Raw genomic sequence first — 27,959 nt, forward strand, 5'->3', positions numbered from 1 at the left:
CTTATTGATTGTCCATGCTTTTACTTGCTTTTATTATTAGATCAATCATCTTGTGATGCCATGTTTGGATGTTCCATGCTTAGATCCGTGTTCATCGTTTAGATCCATGCTTGCATGTTTAGATTTAGCTTCTTGCATCTTTACCATGCTTCACATGCTTTATTCTCCTTTTAGCATCTATTTGTTTGCGCATTTTGTGCTTTTCTTGTCTAGTCTGGATGCATCTTTCTCTTTTGTGGGTTGTTTGGATGTAACCACTTGTATGAGATCTTATCTTGATGATGTTGGCATGCTTTTATTCTTGCCTCTCTCTCATGCATAGCTTTGCAGGTTAGGGTTTCTCATGTTAGCCTTGAGTGTGCATTATGACACGATTAGCTTTTATCCTTGAATGTGATTACATGCTTTGTCTCCTTTTGTGTTGCTTGCATTGCTTACTTTATCCCATCATGTATGATTTTCATGCGATTGGTTGCATCCTTTGTATATTTATCTTGCTTATGCATGTGTCTTTGCTTGTTTGTTCTTGTCATCAAGCATTGCTCCAAATATTGATTTTGTGCAGCTTCATGCCCATCTATATACATGGAATCTTAAGTTCCTCTATAGGAGCCTTGCTTGTGGCCACATGTGTCGTTCGTAATTCAATTCAACGGATCTACAAACACCAAATCCAAACCTACATTTGTCCCTTGAGGACACTTTTTTCTTTAACTGCTTGCTTGTATGTTCACATGCTTTCCTTCTTTGCTTGTTTTCTAGCATTCTCCCTTCCTTTGCTTGTTTGCTTTATTTGCATGTTTTTTGCTGTTTTCTTTTTATCAACTTAAGAATAAAAAAAGTTAGGGCAAATTACAACTTACCCACCTGTGGTTTGACTGAAATTTAAGTTGTCTACCTGTTGTTTGAAATTGGCACCTTACCCACTTAAAATTTGACCAAAATTTAAATTGCCTACCTGTAGTTTGAAATCTCATGATAGAAGTGTTCCACTAGATCCTTTTTGATCTTGTATTTTTATGTTTATTGTGTTTTTAAAGGAGAGAAACATAAAAGTAGAGCAAAATTATATATTTAGCCGTGTTTTTAACAAATGTATGTGTTGAGACCCATTTTGGCAAAAAAAAAAAAAAGGGCCAATGGCAAGAAAAAGCTCAAGAATATAACAAGGGGTGAAGAAAGAAGAATTAGCAAAGTAAGAAAAACTATTAGGCCCAAATGGTAGGAACAACAGTACACAGCCCCACAAAATAGTAAAAGGGCCCCAAGGAAAGCAAATAGACCCAAGGGAGCCCCAAAGAAGGAAGTAGTAAGCCAATGAGAATCGAAAAAAGTAGAAAACAAGCAAAGATGGGCCGGAGGAGCCTAAGAAAGGAATTAGTAAATGAGATTGGTGCAAAGGCCAACAAATCCCAAAAGTAAAGAATATGGTAATTGGGCTAGGGAAGCCTGAAAGATTTAGCAAAAGCCTATGGGAATGCAAGAATGAGATGGACCAAGGATGCCCAAAGGAATGGAGTGGGCCAGGGTCCAAAGGAATAAAATGGGTTGAGGAAGCCCAAGATGATATGAAAACTAACCCAACAGAAATACTGGGCAACTTGAACTAAGAGAAAGAATAATACATGGCAGGCCCAAAAGAGGCCCAGCAATCACAAGTTAAGTGATACCACGGCAGAAGCAGTGCAGCCGCATGGTAGGAATACCAATTGATCCACAAACCAGAAAGTAAAAGGAGATAGGGGTTGAATCAAAGAAGAAAAGGCTCGTGCCCAAGCAATACCCAACTAAAGAAGAGTCGAGATGCAAAGAATGAAGATCCAATGACTCATCCATGCCACAAAGAGTTAAAAATAAGCAGCAGAGCGCACAGCAAGACCAGACAAACCTGCATGCAATGACAAACACATGAACAGTAGACAAGTCATAAATTCATATGAGAGTGGAGCACGCACAAGGCCCAGACACCACCCACTTGTACCCAGCCAATACAGGGGCAGTGGGCCACGAGTCAGAGGTAAGAGAGGGTATGGTCTAGCAGTGGGGAGAAGCTAAGGGGAAGTCTATTCTATGATTTCCGCTCAAGCTCTTTTAGGGGAGATGTCCTGCTGAGATAACATATCATCCAAAAGAGGGAAAGATGAACTGGAATCACTAGTTGCATGCTATAGGAGTTAGTAAGAGAAAATACCCAACCCTTATCCGGATGGGAATGCTACAGAAAGTAAGAAAATAAAACAAAACTCTCTTTGTCTGGGAATGGAACGTGGCGTAGCCAGTACAGGGTAGTGGTGGTAGTTAGGCAGCCAGCAGACCAGTGGGTGCTAAGGAAGGACACCCACAACAGGCCAAAAGCAGTTGAGGGGTAAAATGATAAATCTTATAATGGCAAGCAGTATAAAAATGCCTTAGTTGTGCACAGTAAACAACAACAGGAGAACAACAAGAAACATAGAAAAAAAAAAAGAGAGAAATAGAAAGCAAAGAAAAACAAAGAGGATAAACAAAAAGAAAGAAAATAAGAGAGTAAGAAGTGAAGTGAGAAAAACAAAAGTGTGATAGGGCATGTACTAATAGGCTACTCCCTTCTCTCTCTCTCAATAGCCTACTCTCTAGTAAGTTAAAGGATTCGAGATTAAGCCACTTAGGTCCATTCTTCCAAAGTGGGCAATTTCTTTGGCATGATTTCCTTGTGAGTTTGCCCATATTGGAGATTGGTTCCCTTCTTGGACTTAAAATTTGCTAAAGAGCCAGGTTTAGCAACCTAATCCCCTCGCCTTTTTTTATCATGATTGTTTAAGCATTAACATTGTTCTTTCCATTATTACTAACTTATTTCTATCATACTCATATTATCACGTTTTTTCTGTTGCAAAGTTGTTTAAATATTATCTTTGGTTGACAGCAAGCACTTTAGTTAGAATGCCTTTTTTTATTACCATGTTATATTATGTCTCTCATGCCATAACATTTTTATGACAGTATCCCCTTCTGTAGACATGTGATTAAGATCTCTATAAAGGGGTCCTGACTTGTGCACAAGTTGGCTTAAGGTGGGTTTCAGTTGAGCTAGTCCTGACACTCCTACCCCAGAACTATTAGGCCATAGTATGGTAGGAACAGTCCAGCCCATAATGCAAAAATGCCTACCACATTTAAATTGACGACTCCATTAAGGAGTTGGGAAAAAGATAGGGAAGGTAGATAAAGCCCCTGCAAGCTATGCCCCTACGATCAAAGACGACGCGAAACATGAGCTCCATGCCCTTACAGGTAGAGTCAAGACCAGCAACGCCCCACTAGCACCAGCCCAACCAGGCGAAAGGTGTCAACGGAGTGGGGGCTGGACCTTAGAACAGCAAAGTGTTCCCACTAATAATGCCAACTTTTTCATTGAGGTGTTGCAGTCTATGCAACATCCCAGCAGCAGATAATGGAAGAAATTTGTCAAATGAAGGCAGAAGGCAGACAAGACGAAAGAAAAATAAAGCTGGCATGACCCAAAGCATGCGGCAAACAAGGAAGAAACCCTTGCGGGAGGTGGTCCACAGAATGCGAAGTAGTGTTTTATTACCATGGCCGAAGTTGCAGCGCTTCTAGAACAAGAAAGGACCAAAGCGCCTAAGAAAATATTTTATGCACGAAGGCCTCCTTATCCGCTAAGAATACTCAACAAGCCATTCCTGAGAGGTATGAACCTCGAACTTTTGCACAATACGATGGTAGAAGAGGAAGTGCTATTGAATATGTGAGCAAGTTTATTGACTCCCTCGATCCCTATGTGGTAGACGAGGACTCATGTCTTCGGGAATTTTGCAAATCCCTATGTAACTGTGTGTACACTCGGTACACCAGTTTGAAACCAGGGTCAATCCTGACATGGGATGACATTGTGAATGTGTTTTGTACTAAATACTTTCATGAAGAGGAGACAGTAACGCTTGCAACTTTGCAAGCAACCAAGCAAAGAAGCGGCGAAGATTTAATGGAATACATTAAGAGATTCAGAGACATATCTCTTAACTACTATGATCATTGTGAGGAAAAGACATTAATGGAGATGTGTATGGGTAACTTGATTATGGAATACAGAGTTGTTTTGGAGAACTTAGAAATCTCCCAATTCGAACAGTTGCTGCAAAAATCCAAGAAGACCGCCCAATCAGAAACGTCAAGCTCTGACAAGCCCAAAAAGTGGAAGACCACTCCATAAGCCATGGTAGTATCTACTGGCAAAAGGAAAAGGAAATCGGATGGGAAGGAGTACGAGACTCCTCCACCATTGCCATGTATACCGAAGGAGCTAGATGTGCGCCTAGATAAAATGATTGCAAATGAGATCTTCAAGCCCAACCAAGTTTCCAAGAAACCTACCAAAGAAGAGCGGAGAGACCCGCATTTCTGCCGTTTGCACAATTATGTGCAATACCCTACCGCAGAATGCTAGGCGCTTAGTAGACTGGTATATCAAAGAATCAAAGAAAGAACTCTCGAGTTTTCTCAGCCAGAAGTTCATAGAAACTCGTTCCCAAACCACAAGGGAAAGGGAGTGGCAACAATTATCATTTGCGTGGATTCAGGGGAAGACAATGAGGAAAGGACAGCCTTGCCTGCCACAGCAATTACCACCTTGCAGAAAAGTTCCAAGTTCAGGAATCTATTTGATCGGTTGGAACTCACAGTAAATGAGCGAAGAATTGCCACAGAGGCTTTAGTAAGCATTGCCTCAGGGGCAGGAGTAGAATGCTTGTTGGCAAAAGCCAAAGCTGACAAAGTTTTCTTATAGGATACAAACGAGATCATTTTTAGTGATAAGGACATGGAAATGGGGTATTCAAATCATAGGAGGCCCCTCTACCTAGCAGCCTCCCTAAACCAAATCCTCAAAAGGGCCTTAGTTGATACAGGCACTTCGGTAAACCTCATTTCGTTGGGCACATTGCAAGCAGCAAGAATTTCATAAAGGAAAATACAAGGGTGCCCAATAGAGGTGATAGGATTTGGAGGAAGAAGTGAATATACCACAGGCCATATCCAGTTGTGGTTGAAAGTAGTACTAATAGCCTCCTTAGCCAGTGAAAATGGAAGTCTCATACCACATATTATTGGGAAGGCCATGGTTGCATAAACACCGGTTGGTCCCATCTACCTACGATCAATGCGTGAAGGGAAGGCTGAATAGCAGAATGATACAGATAGCAGCAAACTCGTCACCCTTCGAGCAAGTAGAGGCTCATCTAGTAGAAACCATATTTTATGATGAGTGGGCACCATCTGATGAAAGCTTAGTGTCTAAACCATAAGCCACCTTCCTCCCCAGGTGGGAGGATATTCAAGATGACCCTGAACTTGATCTGAGGGGATTGCTAATGCGAAGGAAGAAGAGGAAAGAAGCGACCGCTTTGGCATTAAGTGATGCACTATGATACATCAGGGTTCGAACCCCTGATGGCAGAATAGTTTACAAGTTATGAAGGTGCATGGGGCCCATTTGCGATGCGCAAGGGGGTCTTAGATAAGGGCTAGAGCATAAAAGTTTGGTGTGCTATGTAACCCAGGAAAGTTCGGAAGAAGAAAGCAATACGGAAAATGAGGAGGAAATTACAGTAGAAAAGGATACACAGGTGATAGCAGAAGAGAAATTGGAAGAAGTCAATTTGGACATCGACCCATAGAAGCCAAGACCCATTTTGATAAGTTCAAAACTATCAGAGGAAGAAAAGTCAAAATTGATACTGTTGTTGAAAGAGTTCAAAGATGTCTTCGCATGGGACTACAACGAGATGCTTGGGCTAGACCCAGGATTAGTAGTGCATACGCTCAACGTAGATCCCGAGGCAAAGCTAGTAGCTCAGCCTGTCAGAGTGTTTCATACTGAAATAAAAGAACATATAGTAAAAGAAATGTAAAAGCTATTGGCCGCTAGTTTCATCCAGCACCATGATGGTTGTCCAAATATCGTGCCAGTGAAGAAGAAAAATGGGCAGATAAGATGCAGAGTAGACTTCAAAAATCTCAACCGAGTCTGCTTGAAGGACGAATTCTTGGCGCCAAACATGGACCTACTAATAGACTCTGCAACAGGAAACGCCATGTTCTCCTTTATGGATGGATTCAACGGATATAACCACATTCGAATGGCACCAAGAGATATGGAGAAAACTGTTTTCAGAACACCCATAGACAATTTCTACTACATTGTGATGCCCTTCGGGTTGAAAAATGCAAGTGCAACTTGCCAACGCATGATGACCGCCATATTTTATAACATGATGCATCGCGAGCTAGAAGACTATGTGGATGATATAGTTGTAAAGTTGAGGAGATGAGAGGACCATGTCAAAGTATTAAGAAAGGTGTTTGAAAGAGCAGAGTTTTCAAGCTAAGAATGAATCCCGTCAAGTGTGCTTTCAAAGTGTCTTTTGGGAAATTCTTGGGATTCTTAGTCCACGGCAGGGGAATAAACGTGGACATGGCCAAAGCCATAGCTATGGCAACCATGAAGCCGCCTGCCATAGAGAAGGAATTGAAGAGTTTTCTGGGGAAAGTCTTTTTACATCCAGAGGTTCGTCCTAGGCTTGGCGTCAATCACTCCAACCTTCGCCAAATTGCTTAAGAAGGGATTTCAAACCACAAGTAGGCAATTTAAATTTCAGCCAAATCACATGTGGGTAAGTTATAATTTGCCCAAAAAATTATATCTATTTAAAAAAAAAATCTAAATCTAAAACGTGTACTTTGTTGCTATTTTTTTTTTAATTAAGATTTTTTATTTTTTTATAGAGGATTAGATAAGAATTTGGATTGTAATAAGATTAAGATTTTTATCAACTTAGAAATTATGGGAGAAGAAAATTATATCAATTTTGTTTAAAATTTAATTTAATTTTTTTTATAATTTGGTAAAACCACTTGAGGCAACTATTGTTTCTAAAACTAAAAAAACAGATTAGGCAGGTGGCAGTGTGGCACTCACTAAAATTGTCGCTATATCTTCTATATATATTAAGAGGATTCAGAAAGCTAGTTATTATTTTTTTTACTGTTAATAATACTCCTAAATTAATTAATCAATAACTTAAAAATAAGGTTAAAATAGTAAATTGAAAAAAGAAAGTTAGTTATTACTTTTTTAACTGTAAAAAATACTCCTACCTAAAACTTAAAAATGGGATTAAAATAGTAAATTGACCAAAAAAAAAAAAAATTTCTACCTCTACATTGAAATATGTCTTCCTAATTCTAATAAACTCCTACTTTTATTTTAATTACTATTTTTTTTTTTTTTTGTTTGGAGGAAAAGGGCGAAGGCAATGATAAAAGTCTACGAAACGAAACGTATTGTTGTACAAAGAAAAGAATGAAAATGACGAAAATAGCCTCACATAAAGAGGAAGGACATTTAAGCAACACTGTTCCATTTTCTTCTGCCTTGCCTTGAGAGTTGGGTGAGAAGTGAGAAGAAGAAGAAGAGAGAGAAAGAGAATGTTACCACAGCAGTGGGCGTCGCCTTGTGGAAACCAGTGCACCAACAAATACGCAGCACTGATGCAGATTCCATGTAATTATTCAACACTTCCCATCTCTATTTCTTTTTTTCTCTGATCTGTGAATAATTCTTGTTGCTCGCTCTATCACTATGTGTCTTTTTTTGAGTGTCTTGGCTTAGATGTAAGTGTAACGCAGACAATGTCCTCATGTAGAATTCCATAAAATAAAATGGAAAAAAAAAAGTCAAAATTTTTAGGAAAAAAATGAGTCTAATTCATCATTAAATTTGGAAGTGAGTTTAGTTAGTTAGAATTGAATTTGAATTGTAACACATTGTAGTAAGGATCACACAATATGGGAATGTACTTGTGCAATAAGCACGCGTGTTGTTCCTTGGAACGCAAGCGTATGAAATGTAGTCAAGAGTAACTCAGTATCATTGCCTGGTCTTCCTTATGAGGAGAACCAAGGTTTGAATTCCCCTAGCCCGCTTGTAAAAAATTGATTTTTCAAAATGTGTACCAAGTTTAATTTTGAGTACATATATGACGAGTTTTTTGGTTACTAAATGACAACACATACAAAGTAGAAAAATATTTATATGTTAAAACTGCAACATATAAATATATATATATATATATATTTAAAATATTAATTAGGTATAAGTAGTAGAAAGAGATGTTAGTGATGAGAACAAGGATTTCGACCAATTTCTAACTGAAGGATTAAATATTTAGATGATCTGATTTCATTCTACTTGGCACTTTCTTGCAATGATTGTAAAGTATTTATGATATTCATTGCGTTTACATTGTCATTTTTCTTTACCAATGCTTGTTGTAGGGATCTTTGGGTGAATTTTGAAATGCTTTCCTCCCATTAACCTTTGTGAATATGTTGGGTTTGCATTGCTTTGCCTTTGGAATCATGATTAGCACTGTTTTTATTTATTTATTTATTTATTGCCCTTTTAAAATCTATAATTACTGAATTGGGTCCAACATGGGTTCTTGTAGGGCGAGTATTTTGCAAAAAGGGCTGTGATGCTGATGTAGAGACATGGGAAGAATGTAAGTTTTACTTTTCTTGTTTGTGCTGCAGTTTTCTCAAGCTGATCGGTATGGCATTGCCAGACTTTGTTGTTTCTTAGCTTTTTACTTTTTTGATTCCTTTTGTGCATCAAATATTTGGAGTTTGATTGAAATCTTTTAAGGTGTCAATGTGGTAGTTAAGTTGGATAAAAAATTTGGTATATTTAGCACTGCAGTTTGGGTCCATTTACAAAGGGATTTTGATGAGAAAGTTTCATTATCATGATGCGTTAACAATAATGAAACGTTCATTTAACACTGATCAAATATATATAAAATATGCGAACTTATTGAAGTGATGCACAATAATGGACCATGCAAAGTTACCCTTCTTTTCTCGGAGAGAGAGGGGGAGAGGGGGAGTGGATTGGGCGCTGGTTTCTAGGGGCCACCAGTTAGATACACTATGGGTTAGTCCTCAAAATTCTGTAAATTTCCTATGAATATGATGGCATTGTGCACTAGAATTCTCTATTTAAAGAGGAGAATTTTTGGGCTACAAAGCCCACTAGCATGTGGCTTAGCCTGCATCCTGAAAATTATGACTTCAAAAACTCTTGGTTCACTTTAGCTCATCAATTTCTTATTTGAACGATCTAGCCATGTATTAAACCTTTATATGTAATGAATCATTGGTTTGGAGAGTTAGTTTGCCAACACAAAAGGAGTGTATACATGGAATCAATATACTTGAGAGTTGGGTGAGAAGTGAGAAGAAGAAGAAGAGAGAGAAAGAGAATGTTACCACAGCAGTGGGCGTCGCCTTGTGGAAACCAGTGCACCAACAAATACGCAGCACTGATGCAGATTCCATGTAATTATTCAACACTTCCCATCTCTAGTTCTTTTTTTCTCTGATCTGTGAATAATTCTTGTTGCTCGCTCTATCACTATGTGTCTTTTTTTTGAGTGTCTTGGCTTAGATGTAAGTGTAACGCAGACAATGTCCTCATGTAGAATTCCATAAAATAAAATGGAAAAAAAAAAGTCAAAATTTTTAGGAAAAAAATGAGTCTAATTCATCATTAAATTTGGAAGTGAGTTTAGTTAGTTAGAATTGAATTTGAATTGTAACACATTGTAGTAAGGATCACACAATATGGGAATGTACTTGTGCAATAAGCACGCGTGTTGTTCCTTGGAACGCAAGCGTATGAAATGTAGTCAAGAGTAACTCAGTATCATTGCCTGGTCTTCCTTATGAGGAGAACCAAGGTTTGAATTCCCCTAGCCCGCTTGTAAAAAATTGATTTTTCAAAATGTGTACCAAGTTTAATTTTGAGTACATATATGACGAGTTTTTTGGTTACTAAATGACCACACATACAAAGTAGAAAAATATTTATATGTTAAAACTGCAACATATAAATATATATATATATATATATTTAAAATATTAATTAGGTATAAGTAGTAGAAAGAGATGTTAGTGATGAGAACAAGGATTTCGACCAATTTCTAACCGAAGGATTCAATATTTAGATGATCTGATTTCATTCTACTTGGCACTTTCTTGCAATGATTGTAAAGTATTTATGATATTCATTGCGTTTACATTGTCATTTTTCTTTACCAATGCTTGTTGTAGGGATCTTTGGGTGAATTTTGAAATGCTTTCCTCCCATTAACCTTTGTGAATATGTTGGGTTTGCATTGCTTTGCCTTTGGAATCATGATTAGCACTGTTTTTATTTATTTATTTATTTATTGCCCTTTTAAAATCTATAATTACTGAATTGGGTCCAACATGGGTTCTTGTAGGGCGAGTATTTTGCAAAAAGGGCTGTGATGCTGATGTAGAGACATGGGAAGAATGTAAGTTTTAGTTTTCTTGTTTGTGCTGCAGTTTTCTCAAGCTGATCGGTATGGCATTGCCAGACTTTGTTGTTTCTTAGCTTTTTACTTTTTTGATTCCTTTTGTGCATCAAATATTTGGAGTTTGATTGAAATCTTTTAAGGTGTCAATGTGGTAGTTAAGTTGGATAAAAAATTTGGTATATTTAGCACTGCAGTTTGGGTCCATTTACAAAGGGATTTTGATGAGAAAGTTTCATTATCATGATGCGTTAACAATAATGAAACGTTCATTTAACACTGATCAAATATATATAAAATATGCGAACTTATTGAAGTGATGCACAATAATGGACCATGCAAAGTTACCCTTCTTTTCTCAGAGAGAGAGGGGGAGAGGGGGAGTGGATTGGGCGCTGGTTTCTAGGGCCACCAGTTAGATACACTATGGGTTAGTCCTCAAAATTCTGTAAATTTCCTATGAATATGATGGCATTGTGCACTAGAATTCTCTATTTAAAGAGGAGAATTTTTGGGCTACAAAGCCCACTAGCATGTGGCTTAGCCTGCATCCTGAAAATTATGACTTCAAAAACTCTTGGTTCACTTTAGCTCATCAATTTCTTATTTGAACGATCTAGCCATGTATTAAACCTTTATATGTAATGAATCATTGGTTTGGAGAGTTAGTTTGCCAACACAAAAGGAGTGTATACATGGAATCAATATTTTCTTTATACTCGTTTGTAAGCCTGATATGATAAGAGTATTGCATTTCAAGGCTTGGAGGAGTGCAATGAGATATGCTATAAGGACCCTGTATTAAAGGACCAACAATGGAGTTCCTACATTGACCGTTCTCCTGGACATTCCACCTACTCAAAGGTACTTCGTCTTTCACCTATGGTTCTTTCACATTTTATTTCCTTTTTTCAGTACACTGAATGCGTCAGTTTAATTTAATATTTATACTGCTGTTATAGTTAAAGCCTTCACATAAGGGTGCCTGCTGAAGATGGGCATTCATCCTCTTTGGTTTTCTCTTTGGTTATTAAAGTACTCATACATACTAGTTTGTTCGTAATTTTTAATTTTCAATCAAAATGGAATAGGTAACAATCATATTCAATTTGAAGATGTTCTATGGCTATAATGGAAGAAAATGGCCAATGGTGGCACTGCTTGTTTTAAATTTACAATTTGAAAGTCAATTGGGGGGGGAGTAGAGAACAATAATAATACAGTAAGTACAGACACTAGATAAATTTTAAAGTTCAGAACTTGTAGGCACAAAAAGTCCTTGTAACTTTTGGTCTTGAACTCTTGCAAGTTCCAAATAATTCAACTGCCTGAGAAGAGGATTTTGAGCAACATTATAAAATTGAAGTGATATGGTGGTGAGTGCAATTGATTAAAGATTTTGAGTGACATGTGGTGCCTTGTGAGATTGCTCGAGGGACAGTCAAATGAGTTTAATTGCATATTGGGGTGCATTTTTTAAATGCATTTTAATCCCAGACTTCACATGGGGTGCTGCCCTGTCTGATCTGTCCTTTTTTCCTGGCTACAACACCAGAAAGTTGGATGCCTTTTACTCTGTGGTTATCTTTGTCTTGGAATTAATGACTTTTAATGAGAGCTTTTTAACAGCCCCAGTTTATGCAAAAGTTTGTAAGAAAAAGGACTAATGACCTACTGTAATTATTGCTCTTTTTGTTAAAGCATATTCAACAGATTAAGTTGCTTTACTTTATGATTGTAAGTTTAAGACATTCTAATTTATGCATGAATTCCTAGGCTCTGGATTTGAAGGAGAGAGCCGGTATAAAAATTTCACAATTATTATTCTTTTTATTTGGAAATGCTGTTAGTGTTGGAATTTATTGTTTGAATAATAATGTAATTCTTGATGCATTGTACGAACCACATACTAAAATATATCTAGTGGAACTTTGTGGTTGTCCTAGATGTTCTGCTAACATTCTTGAAATTTTTAGATTATGGAAATGCATAACATGGGAAGAAAAGAGCACGAACATGGTTGAATGTGATTATCTTATCAATTCTTTGAATATTGATTGTTTCTGTATACAGGAATGTTTCCGTGCTTGTGTATCTGGCTGTGGTTACAAGGTTAGTTTTTTGCTCAATGAGTTAAGCATTTGGTTTTAGTGAAGATTTTAAATCTATTAAGCTTGAGATTGTTGGCTCTCTAGTTGCGTGAGGTCTTTATGCTTCTTTGAAATTGGCATTGCATCATGTTTATGATTGCGTGTCTTAAAATGGATTAAATATGAAAGGTTTCTTTGAAATTGTAATAATCTTTTTATGTAATTCCTTCTCAATGTCCATTGTTCAAGTACTTTTGCCTGGATGGTGTCCTTTGCATAGTCAATGGGCTCAATTGTCTAACTACATTTAATGTCAATTTGATGACCTTGCTTAAACATGCATATATGCCCTAGTTTGATATAATTAAATCCTGTATTATAAGAAGCTTGGTTGCAAACATTTGGGTAGCAATTGAATGAATATTCCTCCTCTTCCCCTCCCTTGTTTTCCTTTGTCCTCCCTCACATATCCCCATCTGCACAACTGCAAGAGATGCACAATAAATTGATTAGTTCATATGATGCTGTAATTTTGAGGACTAGTATGGTACACATTTTATCAAATCTGGGGAGAAAATAAATACAAAGAAAACCATATACACATATATAAACCTTGCATACATATAGGTGTGTATGTATTGGGATTTTTGTTTGCATAATTTCCATAACTTCTGGCTGCTACAGGAAAATCATCAATATTACAGTGCAGTATTTTTCTAGTTTTTCCCCATAAATTAGATGGAGGAATTCATAAAATTTCCATGTAACCTAGTGGGAACTTTCTTAATTGCAGTTTGATATGCACTCAGAAAAAGTCGATAAAGTTCGTCCAAATAGGCCACCAAAGCTTCCCCCCCCTGTTCCAAAGCCAACCAGACCATCTGTTGATCACATAGAGACTGCTGAAGACATTCCTAGCACTTCTGCATAGTGAGAAGCAAAGCATAATTTTAAGACAAAATGCATACCCTAACAATTTTTTAGCATTGTAGGAATATCCTTTTTGCAGATTAGTTCAGTCTTAGGCTCCTTTTGTTTACAGGAACACAAGTTTCTTTATGCATCTTGTCCCTCATCGGTTTCCTTGAGCTTCGTATGTCACTTAACCGGTACTCAATCCTTTTCTTATGATAGCATACCATGGATAACCAGAGTGTAATATGGGTGGCTCTTTCAATATTGATGAGAGAGAAGTCACTGATGGATCCTTTTGCAAGTTTCATTATATAATCAAAGAAAAGCTTAGAATGTATCTCTTTAACTTTAATAGATACATTGAGACTGTTCTTCAATAGATTCATTGACTAAGTGTCTGTTTGGCAAATATTATTTTTGCCAACTTATTTTACTATTTAGCATATTTTTGCTACTATTCATGGTCCTACTGCACTTTTTGGTACTATTCATGGATCTCACCGTACTATTTCAGCTAACTTTTACATTTATTTACAGCACTTTTAGCAAAAAGTTTTCAGTTTCAGCAAAATAAGCGGATTCCAAACAGACCCTAAATGGTGGTGACAGTTTGTAAGCTTGTTGGATAAGTTAAAGAATTTTGCAGCAATAGATATTGCACTTATACTACTCAAAGGATTGTGATTGTGTGCCAGGTTAATCCTAATTTATGATAACTGCAGTGCTCAATGCTGATATTGGAGATTTCAGTAGCATCCAGATAGTGGGATTTCTTGCAAAGCCCTGCTTCAACTTCAGCACTGTGTGCTGAGTTTATTCTGTAGAGCCTAAGCTCTCAGCTTAGAAATATTACCAAGGAGTTTCATTCAATTTGGATCCGATTTACAGCGTGGATAGTAGTTCCTCACTCCTCTGACTATAAATTGATCCCAATGGACATTTCAAGCAATTTACGGCATTCTGCAATGTCATGGTAGTGTAAAATGTCGTTATAGCAATTACTATCATGTAATCTAGTCATCCTTGGTGGTAGGGTGGGGTGTAATCTATCGTTATAGTGTCACTATCATGTTATATAATCATCCTTAGAGTTAAAGTGAGATTTAACTTCAGTGCAGGGCAACATAGCAATGTGTATAGCACATGTTCATGGTTGAGCAGCCACGGCTAATTAATTTTCTAGTTATGAGAAAAAAATGGTTTCACTAAAGATAGTCTTCACCTAAGCTTGTTCGTCAATGGCTTTTAATTAGTATCAAATGCTATATCATAATTTTGAAAAGAGTGAATGAAACAGGGGATTGCTAATTGTTGCCAGGAGACGACCATAGTGAATAGTTCTTGCTTGACTGTGTCTCTAACGGAAACACTTTACCTTTTCTTTTCATAGATCTTGACTTGTGAGTGGTGACTGACAAATTGGTGACCAATAGGGATTAGGATCGGGCCGTACAATTACCTTCTCTCAACTTATAAACATCTTCTTCTTCTTTTTTTCTTTTTCTTTTTAATTTAAATTTTTATCATTTTTACTTTTTACCTTTTTTTTTTAATCCTCAATTCCAACTATTGATAGTTATTGCATAATACCTATCTCAACTCGACCCAATTATCATTTCCCCTTTTGTAGACAGACAAAACCAACAACAACACTGTTAGCAATAATTCGTGCCAATTAAGTACAAACTTTTGGGATTTTTTTTTTCCTTCTCAAAATAACACCATTTTACTAAAAATTTTGTTAGCTAGCAACGTTTCAAACTATTTAAGAAACTAGCATCTCGAGTCTCTAGACTCTAGTTACTCTAACAATTTGAGTTTAAGAAACTCTAGTTCTTGCTCTCTTCTTCTCTCCATATTCCTTTTTTTTTTTTTTTTTCCCTTTTCTCCACTGCTGTTCCACTCTCTTCTTCCAAGCCCCTAAAACTCAAGACAGTTCTTCCCTTAAAATAACGATCTCAAAAGCGAAGCAAAAACCTAAATCCAAAATAACAATCTTGGAATCGAAGCAAAAACCCAAACTCAAAAATCACTTTCTTGGCATTGGGTTTGATGATCTTGGCACTGGAGCAGCTTGGGTTTGACAATCTCGGAATTGGAGTGGCTTGGGTTTGTTGATATCGGCACCAAAGATTTGTTTTTTTTTTTTGTTGTGTTTTTGGTTTTGGTTTGTCTTCTGATTTGTTTTTTTGTGTTCTCTAGGTTGGTCTGTCTGTGGTGGGATATTTGGATTTGAAGGAAGTTTTACATGGAACTCGAGTCTTACAGGATAGATTTGCTACAAAGAACTTGAGTCTAAGAGACTTGATATGTTAGTTTCCTAAATAGTTTGGAAACGATGCTATCTAACGAAATTGTTAGCATTTTGTTGTTAAATTGAAAAAAAAAAATCCCAAACTTCTATTTCTTTATTGAAGGAATTTAGAATTTACCATAACGGTGAGAAGCTGTTCACTCCTAGGTTGTTTGATTGTGGTTGATGTTATGAGCCCCAACAATCCCTCCCTTAAAATGACATTCCTGTGACTTGAATTCATAACTTTGGCTTTGATACAATTTGTCGAACCATGAGTCATGCCACTCCATCTCAAAACAAATTGGTGATGAGAAAGATACTCAATTTTTTTTTTTTTAATGACATTTGATATCATAACTTTGCTTTGATATCATTTGTCGAACTATAAGTTATGCCACTCCACCTCAAAACTAATTGGTAATAAAAAAGATACTCAAAATTTTTATGATATTTGATATCACACTTAATAAGAGCTTATTTTTAGAGCAGTTATAAGAAGACGGATTGTGGTCACTAATCAAATATCAATTATTATAAAGTTTAAATGCTTGTCCTTACTCAAAAAATAATTAAAAATTTAAAAAACTTGTCATAAAGAAAATAGCCATTACGCAATTACGGCTTTTACGTAGCAGTGGTAAATTTTCTTTCACCAAAAAAAAAAAGAAAAAAAGGAAAATTCCTTCTTCCCCATCTCGCAATTAACGCAGGACATATAGAACGAACACCTTTTAAGAGTTACAGTCTTTATAGTCTTACAGTGATGAGAAGAGAAGCATCATAAGTCAGAGTTCCGAAACGATATCGGTCGCTCAAGTTCTCACTTTTCTACAGTTTAAAACCTTTTGCTTCATTCAAAACCCTAAGCAAGCTTGATCGAGAGAGAGAGAGAGAGAGAGATCAGAATGCCAGAGGTAAAGATAATAGCGAAGAATTTCATGGACATGGTGGCGTCCTTGCCGGCCATGAAGCTTGACAAGCTCTACGACAACGCTTTCATCTGCGAAGCCATTCTCAGGTCCCTCCCTTTCCCTTTCCCTTTCATTCACTTCACTTATGCTTATTCACTTTGGTTTTACTTTTACAGGTTTTGTTGCTATTTGCTTCTTCAGTTTTAATAATGTGATTGCTTCAGACCTAGTTTATCTTTTATTTATATATATACATATACACACGAATGACTTGAATATCAATTCCTGATTTTGGGATTAAATAGTTTTAGTTAATATGTTTTGATTAAAAAAAAAAAAAAACCAAGAACAAGAGGAAACTCCTTATTCATCAGTAGCATTCAGTCCTAGAGAATTATTGTGCAAATTTTGATTTTTTGCTGAATGGGTTATGAAGTTGATGTCAAATGCCAAGTTCTCTGAGACATATGTGGGTTTTTTGTGTTTGGGTGAGTTTCTCAGGTCTCTGCCACCTTTGGCCAAGAAGTATGTTTTACAAATGTTATACATTGATTCTCCGATAACTGCCAAGTCAATGGAGGTGTGGGTACTTCCAGATGGGTCCTCAAAGCATAGAGTTGCGATTGATAGGTTGATTCAGTTAAGGGTATTCACTGAAACTGTTGACAGGTATGCGGCCAGCTTCTCTTTACACAACATTTCATTTGAAAATGGAAGAATTTGTTGATATATATGTGTGTGTCTTCCTATTTATTTGAAACTGTAAAAGAGAGATTAGAAATAAAAGAGTTAGATTGCTGAAGAGATTAACTGTTTTAAGAACCTTTTTTCTTTTAATCTCCCCTCCCATTTTTTGTGTTTGGGTGAGTTTCTCAGGTCTCTGCCACCTTTGGCCAAGAAGTATGTTTTACAAATGTTATACATTGATTCTCCGATAACTGCCAAGTCAATGGAGGTGTGGGTACTTCCAGATGGGTCCTCAAAGCATAGAGTTGCGATTGATAGGTTGATCCAGTTAAGGGTATTCACTGAAACTGTTGACAGGTATGCGGCCAGCTTCTCTTTACACAACATTTCATTTGAAAATGGAAGAATTTGTTGATATATATGTGTGTGTCTTCCTATTTATTTGAAACTGTAAAAGAGAGATTAGAAATAAAAGAGTTAGATTGCCGAAGAGATTAACTGTTTTAAGAACCTTTTTTCTTTTAATCTTCCCCCCCATCCCCCCCTCCTCTCACTCCAATAAGAACCAAATTTGTCCTAAAACATGGAAACAAGAAATGAGTTTATCGGGACATACTACCTCTTAGGATGGAATATTTTCTGTACCATGAAAACATTTACAATGAGGTTCTGAAATATTTGAGTTTGACTTAGTTTCAATGGACATCTATGCGCTTGCCCATCATATTGCAATGCCTTATTTTGTGGGAAACTGGGGATATGAGAAAGAAAACATGTTTGGATTTCAGTTTTTTTTTTTTTTCCCGATCTCTGAGATTTACTCTTGACTGCATGACATTGCTTGAAATGTCATCATCCCTTTTTTTTTTTTTTTCCAAAGAATGAAAGCATAATTTTTTCAGTTCTCCCTCATAATGTGAGTACTCCCAAAGGTTGTCCACTTTCATTTTAATTTTAATTTTTTTGGAATTATAAGTACGTTTAGATGAGTTGCATATTGTTAGAAGTTATAAAATGCCACAACTTTCCAGTCTTTTTAGTTTTTTTTTTTTGAATGTTTTTGTTTTTGATAAATGTGCCATATAATTTGTATATATCTCTTGAAATGACTTTCACCACTATTATCTTTCTAATAATCATTTTTAAGTTATTGGAGTATAGTTTTGAATCAAAATCTATTCTGTCTGCATTGTTAATGAACTTCATGTTTTACTGGCAGGAGAAAGGAAACAACTTACAAAATCAATCCAACATTTCAGACAAACCTCCAAAAGCTTTTAACACATGGGTGAGTTTAGATTCATAAATCTGACTTTTATTCTCTATATTGGTTAGCTAAAATGAATGCATTTCTTTCCTTTGGGGATTCTTTTGTGGGTTGTGAGTCGTTGGGACTTGAGAATCTAATAATTACAGAAAATAAGATAAATCTACCGTTTTTCATGTATGCTGTACATCACTCATACAGTCATACATGATCTCTATTAGTTAAAATATGGAGCTGTAAAGGATTCAACTCAGGCTAAAGTTTTGACAAAAGCTATGAAATAGAAACCTTCTTTTCCTGTTTTTCCTCCATCCACCCCCCATAGAATACAAATCACAACCTTGGATGTTTATCTTTGTAAAATATAACATGCACTGCTCTTTTTCCTTTTACTTTCACCATTTGCTGCTATGTTTGGTCATGAATGTATTTAATTTATGGCCTTAGATTGCTTATAGGTTGTTATAGTTACCATATTAGTTTAAATTGAATGCCTAAAATCTTATTTTATCAATGACATAAATAAAATTAAAAATATGATCCTGAATTCAATTATGTTTGGCTAATTACAGTGCTCAAGATGTTTTAATCTTATTTGGCACATGACCTTATCATTTGATATGGCAGTGAAGTTTTGCCTAGGGAACCAATGCCTTCTAACATAACTGTGAGGCTCCCAAGCGTGGAGGATCTTGATGCATATGCCATTGGACAATGGGAGGTGTGAAGCTCAACTATATGTTTCTTTTGTCTGTTTTATTTGTGCATGTATTTGAAAATTTTCTTTGACTCTTATTTTCCATGTTATTCTGTGTGAGTGAAATTAATTTCACTTTTTGAATTTACCTGTTGTTCAGTTTCTTGATTAAAGCTAGACTCTCTTGTGACTTGCTATTGTGTTAAATTAGTGTTTCTTGCTCCAACTTATAAGCTCGGCTCAAGCTGAAAGGCCATCAAATATCAGCTCTTCTATGATGAAAGTTTTCCAGAGAGGCCTTTTGAGTCAAAGGTCTTCTCTCATATTATTTTAATTTCTTGCAGTCCTTTACATTCCCCTGTTTGTTGTGTAGTATGGGCTTACATATCTGGTATTGTGCTGTGTATGTGCATTTGTACAGGGATAAAGAAGCTCCACGATTAACTGAAAGTGGTTTCCAGTTCTTGGTATGCATCTTATGATTCATGAGGTGCTTGCACTTGTTATGTTGTGTTTTACTTGAAAATATTTTTGATCTGTGCAAAATACAGCTGATGGACACCAATGCACAACTTTGGTATATCATCAGAGAATACATCTCTAATTCTGAGGTATGGATAGTGAGATTTTCTTTGGTAGTTCACTCCCCAGTTCCTTTGTTTAATAGTTCCCCCATCTCTAAAACCAGTGTTCCATTTTATATCTGGATTTTCTAATTTTGTTTCAGGAGAGAGGTGTGGATCCAGCTGATTTAATTTCATTCCTATTAGAGCTTAGCTTTCATGTCACTGGTGAGGTATTAGATATACCTTGATATACCTTAGAGTTGCTTTAACTAGTTTTTGTATCTTTGTGAGAATGGACTTTGAACCAAATAACATCTACTGCCCCTGTAAAGAAAGGGTGAAGAGTGAGATTACAGATTCTTAATTGCACGTCTGTGAGATGTTTTCACCTATTATAAAAGAAAAATAACTGTATCTTTTCTTTTTCTTATGTTATATTTCGAGGCCTTTTTTTTTTTTGAACTTATCAACAAAAAAAAAATTTTGAGGCCTTTTTGCCTTCTTTCTAAGAAGTTTATTGTTTATTGCATATCTCACCTTGGTGTAATGTTGTTCACTTTTATTGTGTTTTAGGCATATAATAGTAACACATTGACTGAAGTTCAAAGGAATACGATTAAGGACCTAACAGACTTGGGATTGGTAAAACTTCAGCAGGTATTCTGTTTTCTGCTATTCTTGCATTTCGAGGCCTTTTTTTTTTTTTTGAACTTATCAACAAAAAAAAAAAAATTTGAGGCCTTTTTGCCTTCTTTCTAAGAAGTTTATTGTTTATTGCATATCTCACCTTGGTGTAATGTTGTTCACTTTTATTGTGTTTTAGGCATATAATAGTAACACATTGACTGAAGTTCAAAGGAATACGATTAAGGACCTAACAGACTTGGGATTGGTAAAACTTCAGCAGGTATTCTGTTTTCTGCTATTCTTGCTGTAGAATGTGCCATTTATCCTTCATTGAAAGATCAATAATTGCTTTGCTAGAGGTTTGATTTTCTTTTTTCTTTTTGGTGTTGTGTACAGGGCAGGAAAGAGAGTTGGTTTATACCTACTAAATTAGCTACCAATCTTTCAGTGAGCTTAACAGATTCATCGTCACGGAAACAAGTATGTTCTTTGTGAAGTCAGGAATTATTGTTCAATCAATAGATTTATCCTTTGTTGTTTGTCTGCCGTTGTCTTTGTGGTTGCATTTGATTCCACTCATCATTATTGTATGTTTGTGATATCACTGTCCCCCAGTTGATAACCTTACTACTGAGTAGAAGACAATAACCAACTTACACTTTCTATGCATATGATTGGCATTATTGTTTTGATTTGTGACAAAGGGTATGTTACCTGTGCCTGTATGCTCTTGCTGGCTTGGCTCTGTAATATCCTGTGTACATGTCTTGCGCCCCACTAGCTCCTGCAATTAGCCTGGTGTTGCTCTATTTTCCGATGAAGCCTCAAAACTGATTGTATCTGTTCATCAGTTCTTTTGTACCATTATAGCCACAAACAGTACAGTAAACTTGTTGGAGAAGGCAAAAATAGATTATCACAGTTCCTATATCTCTATGAACGTGGGATTTGGATGTTCTTAACAAATAATTTATATACTTGAATATCTGTCCTAGCTATTAATTGTTGGCACCGTTAGTAGTTTCCATCATTTTCTATGATGGTGTCCCGAAATGTGGTCCATAAATTGCTGGGTGTTTGCTCTCACATTTTTATGGCTGATTTGTTCTATTACATACCTGTTTCTGTTGTTGAGCTATTTTGGATTTTTAGCCTCTCTGGCATTCACAGTCCTGAAAACTGATTGATAGGATGGATTGGGTTTGTTGGAGCTATTTTGTTCATCATACAGGGAGTCATTTATCTGAGATCTTCTGCCTGTCATAATTTTCTTCCTGTGAATATTTTTTGTCTCATATAAACCTTAGACTTGATAAAATCCTGTTGTTACTTTGATTATATTTCTTTTCCCTTGTTCAGCTTGTAATATAGTAGTCTTTTTCTCCTCAGTCCTCACTTCCATAAATATGTAGTGGATAAAAATTTGTAAATTAATATTTCAGCTCTTGCTTCTCTCTTTGCCCAGGGATTTGTTGTTGTGGAAACCAATTTTAGGTTGTATGCGTACTCTACTTCAAAGTTGCATTGTGAAATTCTACGTCTTTTCTCAAGGTATGCCAGGCAATTTTGCTTGATAGGGTTTTGGTTGTCAAAAAAAAAAAAAAAAAAAAAAAGGGTTCAATGTTTTCTCCTAAGCAAGCTTGATTTGTGGGCTTATTAATTTTAATAAGACTGTTAGAATGGTCTTAAAGTGTTTTATGAGATTGTTGTTATCTTTTCAATTATCACTGGATGAGGTCTAAAAGTACTGGGAGGAGGAATAGATGAATATGGTACCTATTTACAAGAACAGTGGAGATATTTAAAACTTTATAAATTATTGTGAAATTAAATTTAAGAGTTACACTATGAAACTTTGATAGAGAGTAATTGAACATGGGTTAAGATGCAAAACAACAATATTGGAGAATCAATTTAGTTATATGCTAGGGTGGTCACTGGTCAACAATGAATGCTATTTCCTTACTTAAACATCTAATGGAAAAATCTAGGATCTCTATAAGGTTTTTATTGACATGGAGAAAGCATATGAGACAGTCCCTAGTGAAATTATGTGGTGGGTTTTGGAAAAGAAATGAGTTCCTCTAAATTATATTAAGTTGATTTAGGATATGTATGATGGGGCTGCAACTAGTATGAGAACAAGTAGAGGCATCACAGTTAAGACATTTGCATTAGGTATTGACATTAAGTCCATATCTCTTTGCACTAGCGATGAATGAGTTCACTAAATCGATTGAGTAGAATAAAAATAGAGTACATGGAATGTAAGTCCAATAAAAAGTAGAAACAAAGATAAATGTACTATAAGATTTGATAGTCAAAAGACACCAAAGAGCTATAGTTTTTGACATCTTGGAGCAATAATTCACAAAGATGGAGAGATTGAGTATTGTGTGATAGTAGAATACCTATTAGGTTCTTTTTCTCTTTTTTATTTTTTATTTTTAAATATTGCTATAGGACTAGCTAGACTTTATGGTACTAAATTTTGGGTTGTTAAGAAGCAATATTCATGAAATGAGTGTAGTTCAAAATAAGAATGTTAAAGATGGATAACTGGAAATACAAGAAAAGATAAGATTCAAAATTCAAAATGAGGAAATTCATTTAAAGATAGGGATGATCCCTATTGATGAAAAAATTAGGGAGAGTCGCTTGAGATAGTTGATCATCAGAAAAGAGTGATTTATGCACTTGTGAAAAAAAGAGTGAGTTGATTCAAGTTATGGAGTCAAAAAAGATAAAGGAAGACCAAAAATAACATTAATAGAAGTAGTAAAAAAGAACATGTTAACTAAGGAAGTAGCAGAGTACAACTTCGAATAAAATAGAATAGAAAAAAAAGAATACATATGGCCAACCCTAGCGAGTTTGTTGAGGATCCATGACTGACCCCAAAAATGATTTTTATGGCTATTTGAAGTCATTAAAAAAAAAAGAAAAAAAAGAAATACTAAGTGTTGATAAATAGCTTTTATGATATCAATTTATTTATCTATTTTTATTTTTAATCATGGGATATAGATTGTCTTTATGTCTAAAAATCAACTCTCTCTCCTTTGTTTTACTTTAATGGAATTTATGTCTTGAATTGCCTATATCTGTTTGGAATAATTACACATAACCCACCTCTGGTTTGGGCAAATCACTTTGCTTACCCGTGGTTTGAAAAGTGTCACTTAACTCACCTGAGATATGTTCCGTTTGTTTTCCGTAACCCACCCCTGTTAAAATTAGGGGTAAATAGGTATTTTTGCTCACATTTTTATATCTCTCTCCTCCCAAAACAAAAAAATAGAACAAAAATGCATGAGAAACAAGATCAAAAATTGGTATTTGTCTCTCTCTCCATTCATACAAATATTGAACATGATGAACATGAAGAACCCACCAAAGCCATCACCACCACTACCATTGAAACACCACAAAATCCAAAAAAAAAAAAAAACAAAACCACAACACCGACCACCAAAGCCATCACCACCACTACCATTGAAACACCACAAAATCCAAAAAAAAAAAAAAACAAAACCACAACACCGGCCACCACCACCGAACCACAACAACCCACAAATCACCTGCCACCACCACTACAGCATTAACACATCACAAACCCAAAAATTCCAACAAAATTTCCAACCCACATAACCACAAACAACCACCAAGATCCACACCCATTGCCACTGCCAAACCCACCGCCGAATCACCAGCCACCACTGCTAATCAAAAACCACGACCCAAGACCAATCTTCAAAACCTAGAAACATCGATCAAACCCAAGACCCATAACCCACACGATATAACCATCGATCAAACCAAGAAACCACAGAAATATTGATCTAAATCCAAGACCCACGCGATATAAACCCAGAAATGACCAATCTTCAAGCCATCGCCGTTAGTCTTCTAGCCTCTGCCGTCGCCTTTGCCGTTGCCATTGCCACTGAGATAGACTTGGCTGACATGGGAGAGTCGATTACAACGACATTTGGCAAAACCCAGATCCAACCCAACTTCATGCTCCTCCTCAAAACCCAAACCCAATCCAACACTGTGCTCCTCCTCAAAACCCATACCCAACCAACACAGCCAACTCGTGCTCCTCCACAGTCATCACCCAAGCCACCACGACCCAAAGCTACCGACAATCTGAACTTGAGTGTGAGAGATGAGAGAGACATGGACAGAACAGAGAGAGAGAGGGGCAGAAAAAGCGTGAGGAATAAATTTTTGTGTGTCTCGGAGAGTGAAAGACGTACAACAAAGTGAGGTTGGTGAGATTGGTGAGGTCGATTTCAAGCTCAGGGGTTGGGTTCATTGCTTCTGTGTCTCACTGTGATATTCTCTCTCTCTCTTTCTCTCTGCTTGTGTGTCTGCGTGAGGAATAAATTAATGTATTGAGAAGAAAATAAGTTAATGTGATGAATAAAATTTTCCTTTTGTGTTATTTCCTTTTGAGTGTGTTACAAAAATATAGTTTGTGATTTATTGGAGTTCTTGAGACAAGTTTCGAAATTCTTGCAAATAGCATTTTTTGATCTTATTTTCATTTGTTTTAGTGTCTTTTTTTTTTTTTTTTTTTTTTTTTGGGAGGAGAGAGATATAAAATATGAGCAAAAATACCTATTTACCCATGATTTTAACAGAGGTGGGTTACGGAAAACAAACGGAACATATCTCAGGTAGGTTAATTGATACTTTTCAAACCACGGGTAGGCAAAGTGATTTTTGCCCAAACCACAGGTGGGTTATGTGTAATTATCCCTATCTGTTTATACAGTGGAGTTTGACTACTTATTATTTATGCATTTCGATCTTTACCACCATCCTGCTTGCCTGAGAATCCAGGTGGTCATTTTATATATGTTAATCATCTTTGAGATGAAAAGTATTGTGATTATATATGCAGGGTAGAGTATCAACTTCCGAATCTTATAGTTGGAGCAATCACAAAAGAAAGTTTGTATAATGCTTTTGAAAATGGTATTGCAGCAGATCAGGCAAGTATTGATTTCTAGTCCACTCTCATCTACCTTTTAGTTTACAACTCAACTTGGTCTTTATCCCAACTAATTGGATTAGCATTATGGATTATTGTACGCTACTCAAACCTATCTATTTCCATGTCCCTGTTTGTCTCTCCAATCATCCTTTTAGTTTACAATAAAGTAATTTGTATTTCTTTCATCCCTTGCCTGAATAAGTTAATCCAAGCCCACAAGAACCTTTTAACTGAGGCTAATTTAACCATTTCACTTAGGAAGTTGCACGATGGTCAATCTGAATTGACATTTGGGGATCTTACTGCTTGTTAATTTTTTTAGTTTCAGTTGGAAAATTATTTGAAGAGTCAGTGCTTTTGATGAAATTATCTTGGGAATATGGATCTTCTATTATTTCTCTCTTGTGGCCAATTTCTCTCTCTCTCTCTCATTGTTGCCACGTTTTCTTAAATATTATCTTTCGTCACTGTTCTTTGCACCATATACTCCATATAAGAACCCTCCACAGCCATAACAATTAGAGAGAAGCAACAATCTATTGGGTATAAAGTCGAAGATGCACCAGCGAAATCTATGTCAATCCAACCATTATGAGTAATTGGAGTGGAGATCCAACGAGATCTGAGGCTTCAAATTTTGTTTATTTCTTTTCTTTTTTTTCTCAATTTTTATGTAGCCTTGTCTTGACTGTGTTGGTGCCGAGTCCCATTTTTTTTTTTTTTTTTTTAAATTTTTTCTTTCTGGATATGTACTAGACACAGACGTATGCCTGTCAGCTCGGTATCCTTGTCCGACACAAGCACAGCGCTGTTTTTCACGTCAGTGCTTCAGTCAACTCTAGAAATTGTAATGGCTATTTAGGGATTGTGACAGCATTTCTTATGGCTTGAAAGATATTGCCTATTAGGTTGAATAATCTATAACAAATAAGTGGAATATAACTATTAGCAATGAGGATATCCAAGAGATGGTCAAATGCTGAAAATCGCTATAATGGTATGCTCTTTTCAACATGCACATAATGTAGGTGTCTTGATCTGTTGGTGGTTTGTACTATTGTACCACCATGGAAGAGACACAGGCAGTTTCAATTGTTTAAATAAATAAATAAAAACTTGTTGGCACATGGACAGAACACCTTGCTACAGTCCTCCCTTTCTTAAGATGCACCCACAAATTACTTTCACATTAATTTTGGTATTCTTTTGGGCAAAAAGTGTTGTTGCATTTGTACTGTTTCTGCAATATTGGAAGGCTAAAATGTTAATATCTTTTCCCTCATTATTTTGTCTTTCTGGAAGATATTTTGCTTCAATTAACTCCTGAACTACATTCGCAGATAATTTCTTTTCTTCAGCAGAATGCTCATCATCGCGTAGCAGAGAGAATACCAACTGTACCAGAAAATGTCACAGATCAGGTTTCAGTTCTCTATATTCATATTTTTATTTAACGAATATACTGTAGCTCCTTTCTTGTGATTCAATTTATTTGATTGTATGTAACCACCGGCAGTCCATTAAAAGCAGACTTGGCCATGCTATTTTACTTAACAACAAAGTTCCTGAAATTTCTTGGTTATTGTAATTAGAATTGCTGTGTTTTTCTTTGTTTTCTGACATTTTGAAATGCACTCTTCTGTGGCAGATTAGGCTGTGGGAATCAGATCTGAATAGGGTTGAGATGACTCCTGCACATTATTATGATGAATTTCCTTCTAGGGTAAAAATATCTTAAGTGATCTGTTCGTCTTCATATTCCCATGACCAGATCTGATTGTATCCTTTGTCTGACAGGAAATCTTTGAGGCTGCTTGTGACCACGCACGAGAGTGGAATGGGTTGCTATGGGAGGATTCAAAACGTATGCGTCTTGTGGTCAAGGCAGAAATACACATCCATATGCGAGACCATTTACGTGGTCAAAAGTAGGCCAGATATCATTACAATTTTTCCTGATGAAGAATTACTGGCAATACAAGCAGTCAGGTAGAGCAATATACATGAAACATGCTACTTGTGTACATTCTGGGGCTGTCGAATATCAGAATCTTCCTTTTTGCTCAAGTTATGTTGGATTTGCCAATAAAGACTGAGTCTTCATGGAAAAATGCTGTGAATATACCAAAGATGGAGAGGATTAATTATACACTGCAATCAGATTGTAAAAATGTTGTACTCTATAAAATGAGTTGAGTTTCAAATCCCAACATTCCTTCGTGCTGAAATTTCTCAGGCATTGGGAACTGGAAAATGTAATACTTGTGATTTGTGAAGGTAGGGTGAAGGGGGGGGGGGGTGTCGGTGGGGAGGCAGACAGGATGATCATTCTGCTACTTCTGATATGGATACAGCTTATTGGAGTTAATCTCGTATTTAATGAAAATAAACAATACGTTTTAGACAAAATAAAGGAAGGATATTTTTAGATTAAAAAAAAAAAGTTAATGTAAGTTTGTCATATTGGTTGATATGATTCACAATAATGAATGGGAGGTCTG

At 36.1% G+C, this 27,959-nt stretch overlaps 2 protein-coding genes across 6 annotated transcripts; both read left to right on the plus strand.

The window, feature by feature from the left end:
- Window positions 1-9,275: 9,275 nt before the first annotated feature.
- Window positions 9,276-14,514, plus strand: LOC111990087 (uncharacterized). Of its 5 annotated transcripts, none has more exons than XR_002880600.2 (6): window positions 9,276-9,396; window positions 10,344-10,397; window positions 11,158-11,261; window positions 12,471-12,509; window positions 13,940-14,014; window positions 14,125-14,514. XR_002880600.2 is itself a non-coding variant. In XM_024021908.2 (5 exons), the coding sequence occupies exons 1-5, from the start codon at window positions 9,321-9,323 to the stop codon at window positions 14,164-14,166; spliced, it is 315 nt and encodes a 104-aa protein (XP_023877676.1). In that variant the 5' UTR covers window positions 9,276-9,320; the 3' UTR covers window positions 14,167-14,514. The 5 variants fall into 5 exon arrangements, 3 of the variants coding, with proteins under 3 accessions (XP_023877676.1, XP_023877682.2, XP_023877647.1); XR_010623450.1 differs by lacking the exon at window positions 14,125-14,514 and adding an exon at window positions 13,281-13,596 and having other exon boundaries at window positions 13,940-14,118; XM_024021908.2 differs by lacking the exon at window positions 13,940-14,014.
- Window positions 14,515-16,333: 1,819 nt separating this feature from the next.
- Window positions 16,334-27,686, plus strand: LOC111989971 (general transcription and DNA repair factor IIH subunit TFB2). The gene is made up of 15 exons (XM_065759582.1): window positions 16,334-16,716; window positions 17,111-17,278; window positions 18,516-18,584; window positions 19,191-19,284; window positions 19,472-19,572; window positions 19,682-19,727; window positions 19,812-19,871; window positions 19,988-20,056; window positions 20,400-20,483; window positions 20,850-20,933; window positions 21,919-22,004; window positions 25,366-25,456; window positions 26,799-26,879; window positions 27,107-27,181; window positions 27,256-27,686. The coding sequence occupies exons 1-15, from the start codon at window positions 16,604-16,606 to the stop codon at window positions 27,388-27,390; spliced, it is 1,356 nt and encodes a 451-aa protein (XP_065615654.1). The 5' UTR covers window positions 16,334-16,603; the 3' UTR covers window positions 27,391-27,686.
- The last annotated feature ends 273 nt before the right edge of the window (window positions 27,687-27,959 follow it).

Source organism: Quercus suber, unplaced genomic scaffold (genome assembly GCF_002906115.3).
Source record: "Quercus suber isolate HL8 unplaced genomic scaffold, Cork oak 2.0 scaffold_333, whole genome shotgun sequence".
Classification (NCBI taxonomy): domain Eukaryota; kingdom Viridiplantae; phylum Streptophyta; class Magnoliopsida; order Fagales; family Fagaceae; genus Quercus; species Quercus suber.